The sequence below is a fragment of the Cucumis sativus genome, chromosome 6 (genome assembly GCF_000004075.3).
Source record: "Cucumis sativus cultivar 9930 chromosome 6, Cucumber_9930_V3, whole genome shotgun sequence".
Taxonomy (NCBI): Eukaryota; Viridiplantae; Streptophyta; class Magnoliopsida; order Cucurbitales; family Cucurbitaceae; genus Cucumis; species Cucumis sativus.
Window position 1 is genome coordinate 27154329 of NC_026660.2, and position 14739 is coordinate 27169067.

The window sequence follows — 14739 nt, forward strand, 5'->3', positions numbered from 1 at the left end:
TTAATTCAAACAATTGTTTAATATGTGTTTGTGTCTATATTTATAAATCATAAACTAGTTATAGTTGTTTGACAATAAATTGTTATTAGTTTATTTAGTAACATTTATGTTAAAAGATGGAGAAATTCTCATGGATGACAGAAAAAAAAATTATATTTAAAAAATAAAGCAAAAAAACTTAATAAGTTTTGGAAAAAATGATAGATTTCGTAAAAAGATTTATATAATTATTACATAATATAATGTTATATAATTTATAATACATATTTTAACTTTTGAAAATAGATTGAATTTGTAACATGATATATTATGTTTTTAAATGTTTGTATATATTTATTTATTTTATATAAATCTGCAGTTTAAAATTTAAAATTTAAAATATATATGAATTCAATGAAAGCGTTGACAAAACTGTTCCTTACGGAATTTGAAGTGTTTAAACCATAGAATCTAAAGAACAGTTTGCAAAAACAAAGTTCGTGATGTCTGCTAAAAATGGATGACTGAAGTTCCCAACAATGCGTTTGTGTATCATTATTAATTGAGGTAAAGCCTATCATTATCATCTCTTGACATCATATGGAACTAAACAACATACATTAAAGACAACCTCCTTGGCTCCTTGCTCTTCATCTTGTAGGAAAAAGTACAAAACAAAAACTAGGTGAGATACATTGATTAAATAAGAAACAAATAATTACAAACAGTAAGTTTAAAGTTTTTTAATAAAATATAATGAAAAGGCAAAATTGCACTATAAAAGCCTCATATATATTACTTATAAAAGTTATAGTATACTAATGTATTTGTCAAATATATACCATATATCACGATAAACCATCCCAATAAGGAAACATTCTTGATTAGAATTTCCCATGCATCCAACAACATATCGATCACAGAGGTATTAATATCATTTAGTTAACTTTTCCTTCTTTTATTGTGCATTGAAACCATCAAATCTGATATCAGAATATGGAAGACGTGACAAACTCTGATCCTTGTACTCATCACTTGGGCGGCCATTCTGCTTTTAAAAGAACCCAATCTCCAAAAGCCTTGTATGTGTGAAATTTTACCTCACCACAGATAGGGTTTGAGGAATAAATTTTTCCAATCTCCTTATGGCTTGGTATTTTCTCGCTGTTGCATTAGTTGGTCTTGCTCTTCTGTTGAGAACAAGGCTATATAGAAGTCCTAACAAATTGCCTCCTGGTCCTAGAGGGTTCCCTGTTTTTGGTTGCCTTCATTTGCTAGGAAAGCTTCCTCATAGAGATCTTCAAAGTTTATCTGAAAAATATGGATCCATTATGTACATGAGACTCGGCCTTGTACCCACTATCATCGTCTCTTCTCCTCATGCAGCTGAGCTCTTTCTCAAAACCCATGATACTGTTTTTGCAAGTCGCCCATTTGTTCAGGCTTCCAAGTACATGGCATACGGTCAAAAGAACTTGGCGTTTTCTCAGTATGGCCCTTATTGGCGTAATCTGCGTAAAATGTGCACACTCGAATTGCTGAGCAGCGTGAAAGTTAAATCTTTCAGATCAATGAGAATGGAAGAGCTAGGTTTGTTCGTTGACTATCTTCGAGATGCTGCAAGAAAACGTGTCATTGTAAATCTCAGCTCCAAAATCTGTTCTCTCAACACAGATATGACATGTTTGATGGTTTTTGGAAAGAAATATAAAGACCAAGAGTTTGACGAGAGGGGTTTCAAATCTGTGATACAAGAGGCCATGCAGATAGTGGCTAGTCCTAACTTGGGAGATTTTATTCCTCAAATTGCAGTACTTGACCTTCAAGGGTTGGACCGTCGCTCAAAAGCTGTTAGTAAGATATTTGATGAGTTCTTTGAGAGAATTATTGATGAACATCTTGAATCCAGGTATGAGAATAAGACTAAGGATTTTGTGGATGTCATGTTGGAAATCATGGACTCTCAAGGAACCGAGTATCAGATTGAACGGTCTAACATCAAAGCTATAATCCTTGTAAGTAAACTTCCTACGTATTAAATAAAGGAGTCGAGAAGGATATGGCTTACTGTGGTCATGATACAATAGCATGCTTTTCTGATGTTTCCTTCTTTTTTTTTTTTTTTTTGAAAAAATATAATATATCTCTGAATACTGTCACCAAAAAGTATGCATAAAGCTAATTGCTCCTAAATTTTAGTAACTCATCGGCTTAAGTAAAAGAAATTTCAGTTATTGGTTCTAATTAGCTTGACCCCAATTTTAGGATATGCTAGTGGCCGCAATGGACACTTCTGCCACCACAATCGGATGGGCAATACCTGAGCTCATCAAACATCCACATGTGATGAAGAAAATGCAAGACGAATTACAAAAAGTGGTGGGTTTGGATAGAAAGGTGGAAGAAACTGACTTGGATCACTTGCAATATTTGGACATGGTCGTTAAGGAAATTCTCAGGCTACATCCACCAGCTCCATTATTAGTTCCACATGAGGCTCTTGAAGATTGCATTGTTGATGGTTTCTATATTCCTAAGAAATCACGTATAATAGTAAATGGATGGGCAATTGGAAGAGACCCAAACTTTTGGATTGACCCAGAAAAATTCTTTCCTGAAAGGTTTATTGGTAGTCAAGTGGATGTGAGAGGGAAGGATTTTCAATTGATTCCCTTTGGATCCGGCCGAAGAGGTTGTCCTGGCATGCAAATGGGTCTAACAGTAGTTCGTCTAGTGATAGCACAGCTTGTCCATTGCTTTGATTGGGAGCTTCCAAATGGCACGTTACCAGTTGAATTGGATATGACAGAAGAATTTGGATTAACTTGTCCCAGAGCTCAAGATCTAATGGTTACTCCTATTTATCGCCTTAACAACTAAACAAGCCAAACAGTTGCACATAACTTTCAAATAAATAAAGAGTTCAATATATTATCAGATTGTACGTGTGAAATCAAGTGAAAGATGTGCATGGTTTGCAAGATTCAGAATTCCTGTCATAAGAAGAGAAGTTAATAAATTTGTGCTTGTATGCTTAGCAAGTAGGTCTGCTTTTGTTGGGTCTCAATGAATGGGCCATCCGCCAAATGAAAACTGTGTATTTTATAGACTCAAACCCTATCTGTGTTGTCCCGGAAGGTAACCATAAGCCATAATTGCATTAAAGACATGTTACATGAACTAATAAACAACGTTCGCAAATGAAAACTAAGTCTAAGTAATATTCTAGAGTAACTCACGGTACACAAAATGATTGTTACTCTATTATATTTCATTAATGGTGACGTACATGCAACGACGCTCAAAATGCTTCGTACTTCAAAAAAATGAATTGAAGACAGAAGGTTGGTGGAGATTCTCCATCTTAATTATCAATACACAATAAACTTCAGGGTTGCGTACTGATCAAAACACGCTCTCAAGATAAAATACATCCCAAGTTCAATATATTTTCTTTGGAAGAGAATACAAGAAAAGTTCGAGAAAATGGTGGATTAGGACACAAGACGGTGGACAAATGAGAGTTGGGTTACTTCAAAGTATCGGGAAGTGGTCACCCAGAAAATGCTCGACTCAAGTCGTTGCATCTACCATTCTATTGTTAGTACTACTTTAGTCTATCGTAGGTAGTAAAATCAATCGCTTCCCATACTCCCAGAAAGTGCACGTAAATATTAAACAAATGGGTGAGTTAAAAGTGATCTTTGAAAAATATTGACTCTCTTTTTAATGTTTGGTAAAACTGTTTGTTTGTAAATCTACTGAAATCACTTCTGGAGAACATGCTCAGTTTTTAGGATCTTTGAAGTATGTTTTCTTAATTTTCAGAAGGTTATTTACGGTTTCAATTTTCAATTATAAAATTCTACTCTTCAAAAAAATTAAAATTTATTAAATCATACAATTTTTTATTTTAAATATATATATATAGAGTAAGATGACAATTTTAAGTCAAATGTATAAATTTAATTCATATAATTATTATCAATTCAGTTAGTCAAACGTTCAGATCGTTATTTAAAAAAAAATATTGAGTAATCCATGGACAATAATTTTAAGAATAATAATAAAGTATATAAACATCTTTTAAAAAAATGTGAATGTAACAAAATCTGTAAATGATAGACGTATATTACTGAACTTACAAATAGCAAAATCTACGTCACATATCACGTATAGTTGACAGATTTTCTTATTTTTACAATTCTTATAAAATATGGTTATAGACTAATATTTTAAATTTAATTATTATATTTGTTATAAATATACGAAATAATAGCAAATTCAGTGAGTCAACTTTTTATAAACTTCAATTAAATGAAATTGTTAATATTGTCTTATTTTGACTTTACATATAATTAATAGAAATTTAAGTACAATTAGATTACACAAAAGGTGATATTGGCCGACGCAAATAAATTTTTTCCAAAAGGACTCATCGGTAGTGAAATAGACCTAAAAGGAAGTGACTTTAAAGTAAATATTCCATTTGGATATGGAAGAAGTTGTGTTGTAATACAATTCGGTTTACCTTACAATTCGATTTGTTTTATCTCAACTTCTACGTAGTTTTGATCGAATCAAAGGCTTTCAAATCTTCCAAATTGTATGTTTCCTACGTTAACTTGTCCTTTAGCTCATGATTTAATGCTTACTCCAATTTACTATCTACAGAGTTAAAACGAATAACACACTAACGCTTCTATTTATCACTTACTATGTTAGTATGCTTTTGAAAAATAGTATAGAGCAATCAATACTTAAAAATAATATTTATGAAGTGAAGTTATATATAGATTTTAATGTGAGTAAAAGAGTAGCCACTCTTATGAAACTAGAAAATTATGGTGTTTGTCTTTGTGAATCTCTAGCTCTAGTAAGACCTATATCATGAACCCTCCCCTGCATGTCTTAATTTGATTACTGTGTGCAACATGATGTAAGTTAATGAAATGAATATTATATTTTTCTATGCATGCGAGTAACTACTTGTTATACATGTGTAAAATATCTTATTTAGAAAGGTTTAATTTGAGGATTAGCTCAACTATTGAAAATGTTATTCAAGTAATGCGTATGTGGGAGAAAGATTTTATAAATCATTGTCGTCCAAAACGTGTGTAACTGTCAATATATATATAAAAGGCTTTTCGAGTTAGTAGATCTTAAATCTCGTACGTCTTTCTAGAGAAGAAGAGGAAGTGAATGGGGAAATCAGTTGTTGGAGCACCATAAGAGTGGAAGAAGAAGATGAGAATTAAATAATTGAGAGTGTGTTGTATCAATCAAACTAACAATTGTATAGAATTAAATAATTGAGAGTGTGTTGTATCAATCAAACTAACAATTGTATCAGTTTTAGACTCTAAATTTTTACAAGTTTATCAACTTAACCTCAAACTTATGTAAATCTATTGACACAGAGGGTATGGTGGTTCAGGGTGCACAAAATAGATACCTTTAGCCCTCTCATCATCTTTCAAGGAATATTTATTCAGCACAAAGGATAAATACAAACAGTTTAGGGCTAGAGTTTAGATACAGCAGACCCACCCTAACAATAATAATTATAACAATTGTTGTCGTTATATAAATTGTGTGTTATGGGAATACTATGCCAAACTTATACTTTCCTCCTCCACATTTACCTTTCATGAGCTAAACTTTGCTTAGCTCAAAGTCAACACAAAAAATGGGTTTCATTTGGATCATTCTTATCATCATCCATCTGCTTGCTCTTCTACTTATCCTTTGGAAATGGTTGCACATGAATAACAAAACCAAGAAATTACTGCCTCCTGGTCCTAAAGGGTTCCCCGTTTTTGGTAGCCTTCATATTTTAGGGAAGTTTCCTCACAGAGATTTTCACCGCTTGTCTAAAAAATATGGAGCCATAATGCACATAAAACTAGGCCTTGTAAACACCATTGTTGTGTCTTCCTCTGAAGCCGCGGAGCTGTTTCTCAAAACCCATGATCTTGACTTTGCAAATCACCCACCTAATGATGCTTTGAAGCACATTTCTTTTGGTCAAAGCAGCATGGTGGTTGCAAAAGATGGGCCTTATGTACGCAGCGTGCGCAAAATGTGCACTCAGAAGTTGCTTAACAGCCACAAACTCAATTCTTTCAAATCAATGAGAATGGAAGAAGTTGGGTTGTTTATTCAAGAGCTTCGTGAGGCTGCAAGAAGCGGGTTGCTTGTAAATCTTACTTCTAAACTCTCTTCTCTCGGTGCAAATATGATATGTTTGACGGTATTTGGGAGGAAATATAAAGATAAAGAACTTGATGCAAAGGGTTTTAAGAGAATGGTAGGAGAGGCCCTCAAAGTAATTGGAGCTGTTAATGTGGGCGATTTCATTCCTTTTATTGCACCTCTTGATCTACAAGGATTAATCCGTCGTGCAAAATCTGTTCACAAAGTATTTGATAGGTTTCTTGAACGGATCATTGATGAACATCTTGAATCCAAGAACAATAATAGTACCAAAGATTTTGTTGATGTCATGTTGGAAATTATGGAATCTCAACAAACTGACTACCAAATTGATCGATCCACCATCAAAGCCATCATGCTGGTAAGCAAACATTATTTTGTAGGTAACAATCACACAATCGTAGTAGATTTTTCTATATTTGCAATAATGTAAAAGAGTTCTATTACACACTTAACTATCAAAGTAATTTAAAGGGCCACCTATTGCAATTAATTATCATACAACAAATTAAAAGTACACCAATGTCTGCTTTTCTGTTTTTTGTGTGTGTTAGGATCTTCTTTTTGCCGGAATGGACACTACAACGACTACCATCGGATGGGCAATAGCTGAGCTCATTAGACATCCAGAGATAATGAAGAAAGTGCAAAATGAATTAGAAGAAGTTGTAGGTTTGAAACGAATGGTGCAAGAATCAGAACTGTCTCATTTGAAATACTTAGAAATGGTTGTTAAAGAGGTTTTCAGGTTGCATCCTCCAGCTCCGTTACTGATTCCACATCAACCCCTCAAAGATTGCATAGTTAATAATTTCCATATTCCTAAAATGTCACGTGTAATTGTGAATGCATGGGCAATTGGACGAGACCCATGTGCTTGGACCGATGCACATAGATTCTTTCCAGAAAGATTCATCGGTAGTAAAGTGGATGTAAAAGGAAACCATTTTGAACTAATTCCATTTGGATCTGGAAGAAGAGGTTGTGTTGGAATACAAATGGGTTTACTCAAGGTTCACTTTGTTTTAGCTTAACTTCTCCATTGTTTTGATTGGAAGCTCCCAAATGGTATGTTGCCTGTTGATTTGGATACGACAGAAGAGTTTGGTATAAGTTGCCCTTTAGCTCATGATGTTATGGTTACTCCTATTTATCGCTTAAAGAACTAATTATATGAGTAGTACTTCAATATATTACTTGTCACATCAACATGCTTTTAAAAGTTGTACAAAAGACATTAATACTTGAAGAATGTTTATGAAGTTATAGATTTTTAATTTATATGAATTAAGAAAGAGTATGTGTATACACACTCTCGTGAAGTTAGAAAATTTCCATATGTGATGAATGTTTGTTGTCGTTGTGATATCCTCGCTCTAGTATGACTTGTATGCATGAACCCTCCAATGTGCATTAGGGCACTATATATATGTAACATTGTAGGGCACTATATATGTAACATTATGTAATATAATGAAATGAATAATGTGTATTCATGTATATGCTAGTAACTGTGTTGTTAACATGGAAAAAACCATGCAAAATAGAGTTGAAAGGTAAGTAATAAAAAAAAAATCCTCTTTTATCAAAGGTCTAATAACTTATGTTAGATTCTTACAAAGTGAATGCAAAGAAAATAAAGAAAAGACAAGAAAGAGCTTATGCTTGTGATAATATATAGGTTGTTTAATGATAATTAAGATGAGGAGAAAGGGTAATATTACAACTAAGGACCCTAATGTATAACTAACAACAATTATTTTAAAACTATATATGTGAGTGTGGCTCAAAAATTGCCTTTCGTCTATCTTTTCATTCAATTAAGTTTGTCGAACGTCGATATCAGCTACTTCCCACGTGGTTAGTTCAAAAGACAACTTCCTTGGCTCCTACCTTTTCATCTTGTAGGAAAAAGAACAAAACAAAAACAAGGTGAGATACATTGATTAAATAAGAGACCAATAAATTACAAACAGTAAGTTTAAAGTTTTTTAATAAAAAATAATGAAAAAGCAAAATTGCTCTATAAAAAAAACCCAAACATATTATTTTTAAAAAAATCTATAGTAACAGAAGTAGTATAAAAGAGTTGTGTAAAGACTACAAAATACATGAATAAATCATTTAGTGAAGAGTTAATTAATGGCAAGGGAATAATAAGTAATGGTTCCATATATTACAATACCATATTTGTTAAATATATATGATATATCACGATACAGCATTCCAAGAAGAAAACATTATTGATTAGAATTTCCCATCCAACAACATATCGAGGTATTATATCATTGAGTTAACTTTTCCTTCTTTTATTGTTCACTGAAACCATCACATTTGATATCATAGTATGGAAGACGTGGCAGGCTTTGATCCTTGAATTCATCACTTGGACCGTCATTCTGCTTTTATAAAAGAACCCAATCTCCAAAAGCCTTGTATGTGTGAAATTTTGCCCCACCACAAAATCTGAGTCTCCTTATGGCTTGGATTTTTCTCGCTGTTGCATTGGTTGGTCTTGCTCTTCTATTGAGAACAAGGCTATACAGAAGTCCGAACAAATTGCCTCCTGGTCCTAGAGGGTTCCCTGTTTTTGGTTGCCTTCATTTGCTAGGAAAGCTTCCTCATAGAGATCTTCGAAGTTTATCTAAAAAATATGGATCCATTATGTACATGAGACTCGGCCTTGTACCCACTATCATCGTCTCTTCTCCTCAAGCAGCTGAGCTCTTCCTCAAAACCCATGATTCTGTTTTTGCAAGTCGCCCATTTGTTCAGGCTTCCAAGTACATGTCATACGGTCAAAAGAACTTGGGGTTTGCTCAGTATGGTCCTTATTGGCGTAATATGCGTAAAATGTGCAGACTCGAATTGCTGAGCAGTGTGAAAGTTGAATCTTTCAGATCAATGAGAATGGAAGAGCTCGGTTTGTTCGTTGACTATCTTCGAGATGCTGCAAAAAAACGTGTCATTGTAAATCTTAGCTCCAAAATCTGTTCTCTCAACACAGATATGACATGTTTGATGGTGTTTGGAAAGAAATATAAAGACCAAGAGTTTGACGAGAGGGGTTTCAAATCTGTGATACAAGAGGCCATGCAGATAGTGGCTAGTCCTAACTTGGGAGATTTTATTCCTCAAATTGCAGTACTTGATCTTCAAGGGTTGGACCGTCGCTCAAAAGCTGTTAGTAAGATATTTGATGAGTTCTTTGAGAGAATTATTGATGAACATCTTGAATCCAGGTATGAGAATAAGACTAAGGATTTTGTGGATGTCATGTTGGAAATCATGGACTCTCATGGAACCGAGTATCAGATTGAACGGTCTAACATCAAAGCTATAATCCTTGTAAGTAAACTTCCTACGTATTAAATAAAGGAGTCGAGAAGGATATGGCTTACTGTGGTCATGATACAATAGCATGCTTTTCTGATGTTTCCTTTTTTTTTTTTTTTTTTGAAAAAATATAATATATCTCTGAATACTGTCACCAAAAAGTATGCATAAAGCTAATTGCTCCTAAATTTTAGTAACTCATCGGCTTAAGTAAAAGAAATTTCAGTTATTGGTTCTAATTAGCTTGACCCCAATTTTAGGATATGCTAGTGGCCGCAATGGACACTTCTGCCACCACAATCGGATGGGCAATACCTGAGCTCATCAAACATCCACATGTGATGAAGAAAATGCAAGACGAATTACAAAAAGTGGTGGGTTTGGATAGAAAGGTGGAAGAAACTGACTTGGATCACTTGCAATATTTGGACATGGTCGTTAAGGAAATTCTCAGGCTACATCCACCAGCTCCATTATTAGTTCCACATGAGGCTCTTGAAGATTGCATTGTTGATGGTTTCTATATTCCTAAGAAATCACGTATAATAGTAAATGGATGGGCAATTGGAAGAGACCCAAACTTTTGGATTGACCCAGAAAAATTCTTTCCTGAAAGGTTTATTGGTAGTCAAGTGGATGTGAGAGGGAAGGATTTTCAATTGATTCCCTTTGGATCCGGCCGAAGAGGTTGTCCTGGCATGCAAATGGGTCTAACAGTAGTTCGTCTAGTGATAGCACAGCTTGTCCATTGCTTTGATTGGGAGCTTCCAAATGGCACGTTACCAGTTGAATTGGATATGACAGAAGAATTTGGATTAACTTGTCCCAGAGCTCAAGATCTAATGGTTACTCCTATTTATCGCCTTAACAACTAAACAAGCCAAACAGTTGCACATAACTTTCAAATAAATAAAGAGTTCAATATATTATCAGATTGTACGTGTGAAATCAAGTGAAAGATGTGCATGGTTTGCAAGATTCAGAATTCCTGTCATAAGAAGAGAAGTTAATAAATTTGTGCTTGTATGCTTAGCAAGTAGGTCTGCTTTTGTTGGGTCTCAATGAATGGGCCATCCGCCAAATGAAAACTGTGTATGTTATAGACTCAAACCCTCTCTGTGTTGTCCAAGAAGGTAACCATTAGCCATAATTGCATTAAAGACATGTTATATGAACTAATAAACAACGTTCGCAAATAAATACCAAGTCTTAGTAATATTCTAGAGTAACTCACGGTACACAAATTGATTGTTATTACTCTATTATATTTCATTAATGGTGACGTACATTCAACGACGCTCAAAATGCTTCGTAATTCAGGAAAATGAATTGAAGACAAAAGGTTGGTGGAGATTCCCCAACTTAATTATTAATACACAATGAACTTCAGGGTTGCGTACTGAAAACACACTCTCAAGATAAAATACATACCAAGTTCAATATATTTGCTTGGGAAGAGAATGCAAGAAAAGTTCGAGAAAAGGGTGGATTAGGACACAAGATGGTGGACAAATGATAGTTGAGTCACTTCAAAGTATCGGTAAGTGGTCACCCAGAAAATGCTCGACTCAAGTTGCATCTACCATTTGATTGTTATATCGTAGGTTGTAAAATCAATCGCTTCCTATACTCTTAGGAAAGTGCACATAATATTAAATAAATGGGTGAGTGGACGAAACTCAACTGTCCAGATTGATCAAGTGAAGTTGTTTTCAGCGAGTTACGTTAGATGCCAAGTGGATGTGAGAAGAAATTTAACTAATCCTGTTGGGACTTAGTTGAAGAGGCTACCCAAGAATGCAAATGGGTCCAACTAGCTAAGTCTCTGCATTGCATTAATTGTGAGAATCAAAAGGATATAAATGTTGATAATCAAATCGGATTTGAAAGCAGAGTTTAGATTAACCTGTCCTAAAGCTCAACATCTTTACGGTTATTCATATTTATCATTTTCATAACTAACTAAAGAGCTTGGAATGTTGTTGGGTTCGATAGTGTAGAATATAAGGTTTCGTCAGTAAGTTGTAATAATCCAAAGTTTCTTCTTGTCTGGAGAAACATGACCTTTCAATTTATTATTTTTTTTATATCAGTGAGTATTCGGGCCAGCTTACGCGCATCTCGACTAATCTCATGGGACACCTGCATGACCCTACAACATTTTGGTGTCAAAGGAGCATACCTTTCAATTTAGTAGCTATACAGATAGTAAAGTTCTATCTTTGGTGAAGACAAGTACACAACGAAGAACAATCATTGAATCAATGATTTGTATTTTCATTTCCACAAAGAGAAGCCTTTCTGTTATTTTCATCGCCTGGTCACACTGTCTTTGATCATCCTTAAGCTATGCTAATACCTTTTCAGAAACTAGCAGCATTGTTTAAGTGGTTGATAATTTTTAGCTCACTTTTTTTTTTGAAGTGATTATCATTGAGATCTCTATGGATTATTTGCCGTAGTGTCTTGTGCACAGTCAGACTCAGATATCAAGAACATACTTATCTGGCATTTTATGGGATCATAGGAGTAACGTCATAAGGAGATTTAAGCAAGAAATTGGAATTTGAGGCACGTATGAGGTTTTCAAAGCAGTAGGCTTTCCTGCGTATCTTTGAGTAAATGCTAAAGGGAACACGGGTATGAAAAGAAAATGGACGTGAAAATGACTATCACCTTCAGAAACTTGACATTCTATTCTTTTATTTCCTTAATATCTGTGAGTATTCGGACCAGCTTACGTGTATTTCAACTAACTTCGAGAAACTTGGCATTCTATTCTACCCTTGTGCAATGAAGAATTTTACTATTAACAATCAGATTGAAGCTTATGAAACAATCTCTAATTGTAATTTACCCTATTTTGATAAGTTGACAGGATCTTGTGGTATATAAAAATGCTGGAAAGTAAAAACAAATTTGTTAAAGATCACACTTACAGAGAAATAGTTCCCTTGTCACGGTTGAAGATTATTGGTAAACGCAGCTTCATATCGTATCAAGCTCAACCCACCTCTGAGCATGTGACGAGAATTCTTTTTGTTTCATCTGCATTGCTAAATTTCCCAACGCTTCATAAATAAGCAAACTGTCGTGATGGCTTCTGTCCTCAACAAAAAACACGTGAGACATTCCATTCACTTGAACAACGCTTTTCCCAGGGGATTTCCTCATTTGGTTTGATCTCATCGTTTTTCTCATAGCTGCAACTTCATCCCATCTTCCAACTGATGCATATATATTTGCCATCTCGACGAACGAAACTGCAACCCGAGGCTGTAATTCAAAGAGATAACGAGACACATACTCACCGATTTCCATGTTGTTGTGAATCTTACAAGCACCAAGCAATGCACCCCATATGCCCTCGTCAGGCTTCATAGGCATATCTTGAATAACCTCCAATGCTTCAATTAGCTTCCCTTTCCGTCCAAGAAGATCGATCATGCAAGAATAATGATCCAAACCAGGATTTATACCATATCTTTCAGTCATCATCATAAAACATTCCCTTCCTTTCTCGAGATAGCCTCCATGACAGCAAGCTTGAAGAACAGCTAGAAACGTGATATTATTTGGCTCTATTCCTGACTCTGACAACAGTGAGAAGAGATCTAAAGCTTCTCTAAATTCCCCATTCAGAGCACAAGCTGCAATCATGGCTGTCCAAGAGACAACAGTTCTATTAGGCAAACTGTAGAATATCTCTCGAGCATCATTCAAACTCCCACATTTTGCATACATGTCTATCAATGCATTACAAACTACCACATCTTTTTTCAATTCATGTAAAGATGCATAGTTGTCAATCCAATGTCCAAGCCCAAGTGCCCCTGTTTTACCGCAACCTGATATCAGGGAAAGAACAGTAACTATATCAGGTTTTTCTCCAGTTTCTTCCATAGCATTAAATAATACCAAGGCATCATCAACTCGCCCCACCTCACTATACCCACTAATCATGGCCGTCCATGAAACACAAGTTCTAATAGACATACCATCAAACAAAATTGTAGCAGAGCTAATATCTCCACACCTTGAATACATTGATATAAGGGTGTTAATTAAAGAAATATCTGAATCGCATCCTAATTGGAAACCATGGCCATGAATAAGGAAACCATAAATTAGTGCTTCAGGTTGCTGGCAAGAAGAAAGCAAACTAATAATCGTACTTGCATCAGGCTTAAAACCATCACAGAGCAATCCTTTGTAAGATTTTACAGCATCTACATATTTCCCAAAGTGAGCATAGCATGCAATCAGTGAATTCCACGAGACAGAAGATCTTGCAGTCTTTTGAATCCCATGGAACACCATCTTTGCAAGCTGCAGTTCACCGCATTTGGAATAGGCAGCAATCCAAGTGTTAGAAACTGAGGTGTCAGCATCTAATCCTGTTTCAATCCCAATAGCATGAACAGCTTTTAAAAACCTTAAACTTTTGGCAGATATAACTGCTCGAGTCAATCCAATGACAGTAGCTGCATCTGGCCGAGTTCCCACTAATCTCATCCCCATAAACAGATTGAACACTCTATCAAGTGAGCCGATCTGAGAAAAACCAATAATCATAGCGTTCCATGATGCAATATTCCTAACAGGCATTTTATCAAACAAGTTATATGCATCATCCACTTTACCACACTTGACATACATATCAACCATGGCCGTCTGGACATAGATATCAGAGTAAAATGGGGATTTGACAACATGGGTATGGATGATTTGGGAGTTAGTAAGATGGGAGAGCTTGGCGCAAGCTTTTGATAAGAAGGGAAATGTAAAATTGTTTGGTTGTAGACCATTTAACTTCAATTGATGGAAAAGAGCGAGAGCTTTGCTCGCATTGCCTTGATTTACAGCGCCTCGTATGCTGGAGTTCCACCAAGTGAGAGTTGATAGCTTTGAAAAGCAGTTGAGATGTTGAGTCAACGTAGACATCTCCACTTCTCATGGTGTTTGGCGGGCGTCAAACAGCCGGACGGCCATGACGAGGTAAAATAGAATTGAAATATGACTCTTGATTTTTAGTCTTCCAAAATTAAACCAAGAAGCTCCAACGTATAACGTATACCTCAAGTTTTGTTTTTTTTTTTTTTTAGGAAAATAATTTTCAATTTTAATTCTTAAATTTCAAAATATTATAATTTTAAATTGAATAATTTGTTTTATTTCAAACAAATTGTCAAACAATTTTATTCG

At 34.9% G+C, this 14739-nt stretch overlaps 3 protein-coding genes and 1 pseudogene across 5 annotated transcripts; 3 read left to right on the top strand and 1 right to left on the bottom strand.

Moving 5' to 3' along the window:
- The first annotated feature begins 1109 nt into the window (after window positions 1-1109).
- LOC101214489 (cytochrome P450 CYP736A12) lies at window positions 1110-3072 on the top strand. Its single transcript, XM_011660185.2, has 2 exons — window positions 1110-1994; window positions 2245-3072. The coding sequence occupies exons 1-2, from the start codon at window positions 1125-1127 to the stop codon at window positions 2857-2859; spliced, it is 1485 nt and encodes a 494-aa protein (XP_011658487.2). The 5' UTR covers window positions 1110-1124; the 3' UTR covers window positions 2860-3072.
- Window positions 3073-5528: 2456 nt separating this feature from the next.
- On the top strand, window positions 5529-7709 carry LOC116404651 (annotated as a pseudogene).
- Window positions 7710-7762: 53 nt separating this feature from the next.
- On the bottom strand, window positions 7763-14602 carry LOC101215211 (pentatricopeptide repeat-containing protein At4g19191, mitochondrial). Of its 3 annotated transcripts, none has more exons than XM_031887859.1 (2): window positions 12474-14602; window positions 7763-8091 (listed from the first exon to the last, which is right to left on the bottom strand). In XM_031887859.1, the coding sequence occupies exon 1, from the start codon at window positions 14476-14478 to the stop codon at window positions 12523-12525; it is 1956 nt and encodes a 651-aa protein (XP_031743719.1). In that variant the 5' UTR covers window positions 14479-14602; the 3' UTR covers window positions 7763-8091; window positions 12474-12522. The 3 variants fall into 3 exon arrangements, with proteins under 3 accessions (XP_031743719.1, XP_004143574.1, XP_031743718.1); XM_004143526.3 differs by having other exon boundaries at window positions 7763-8099; XM_031887858.1 differs by lacking the exon at window positions 7763-8091 and adding an exon at window positions 9009-9148 and having other exon boundaries at window positions 12474-14601.
- On the top strand, window positions 8355-10734 carry LOC101214731 (cytochrome P450 CYP736A12-like). Its single transcript, XM_031887860.1, has 2 exons — window positions 8355-9546; window positions 9795-10734. Exons 1-2 carry the CDS (start codon window positions 8677-8679, stop codon window positions 10407-10409), a joined length of 1485 nt encoding a protein of 494 aa, XP_031743720.1. The 5' UTR covers window positions 8355-8676; the 3' UTR covers window positions 10410-10734.
- Window positions 14603-14739: the final 137 nt, after the last annotated feature.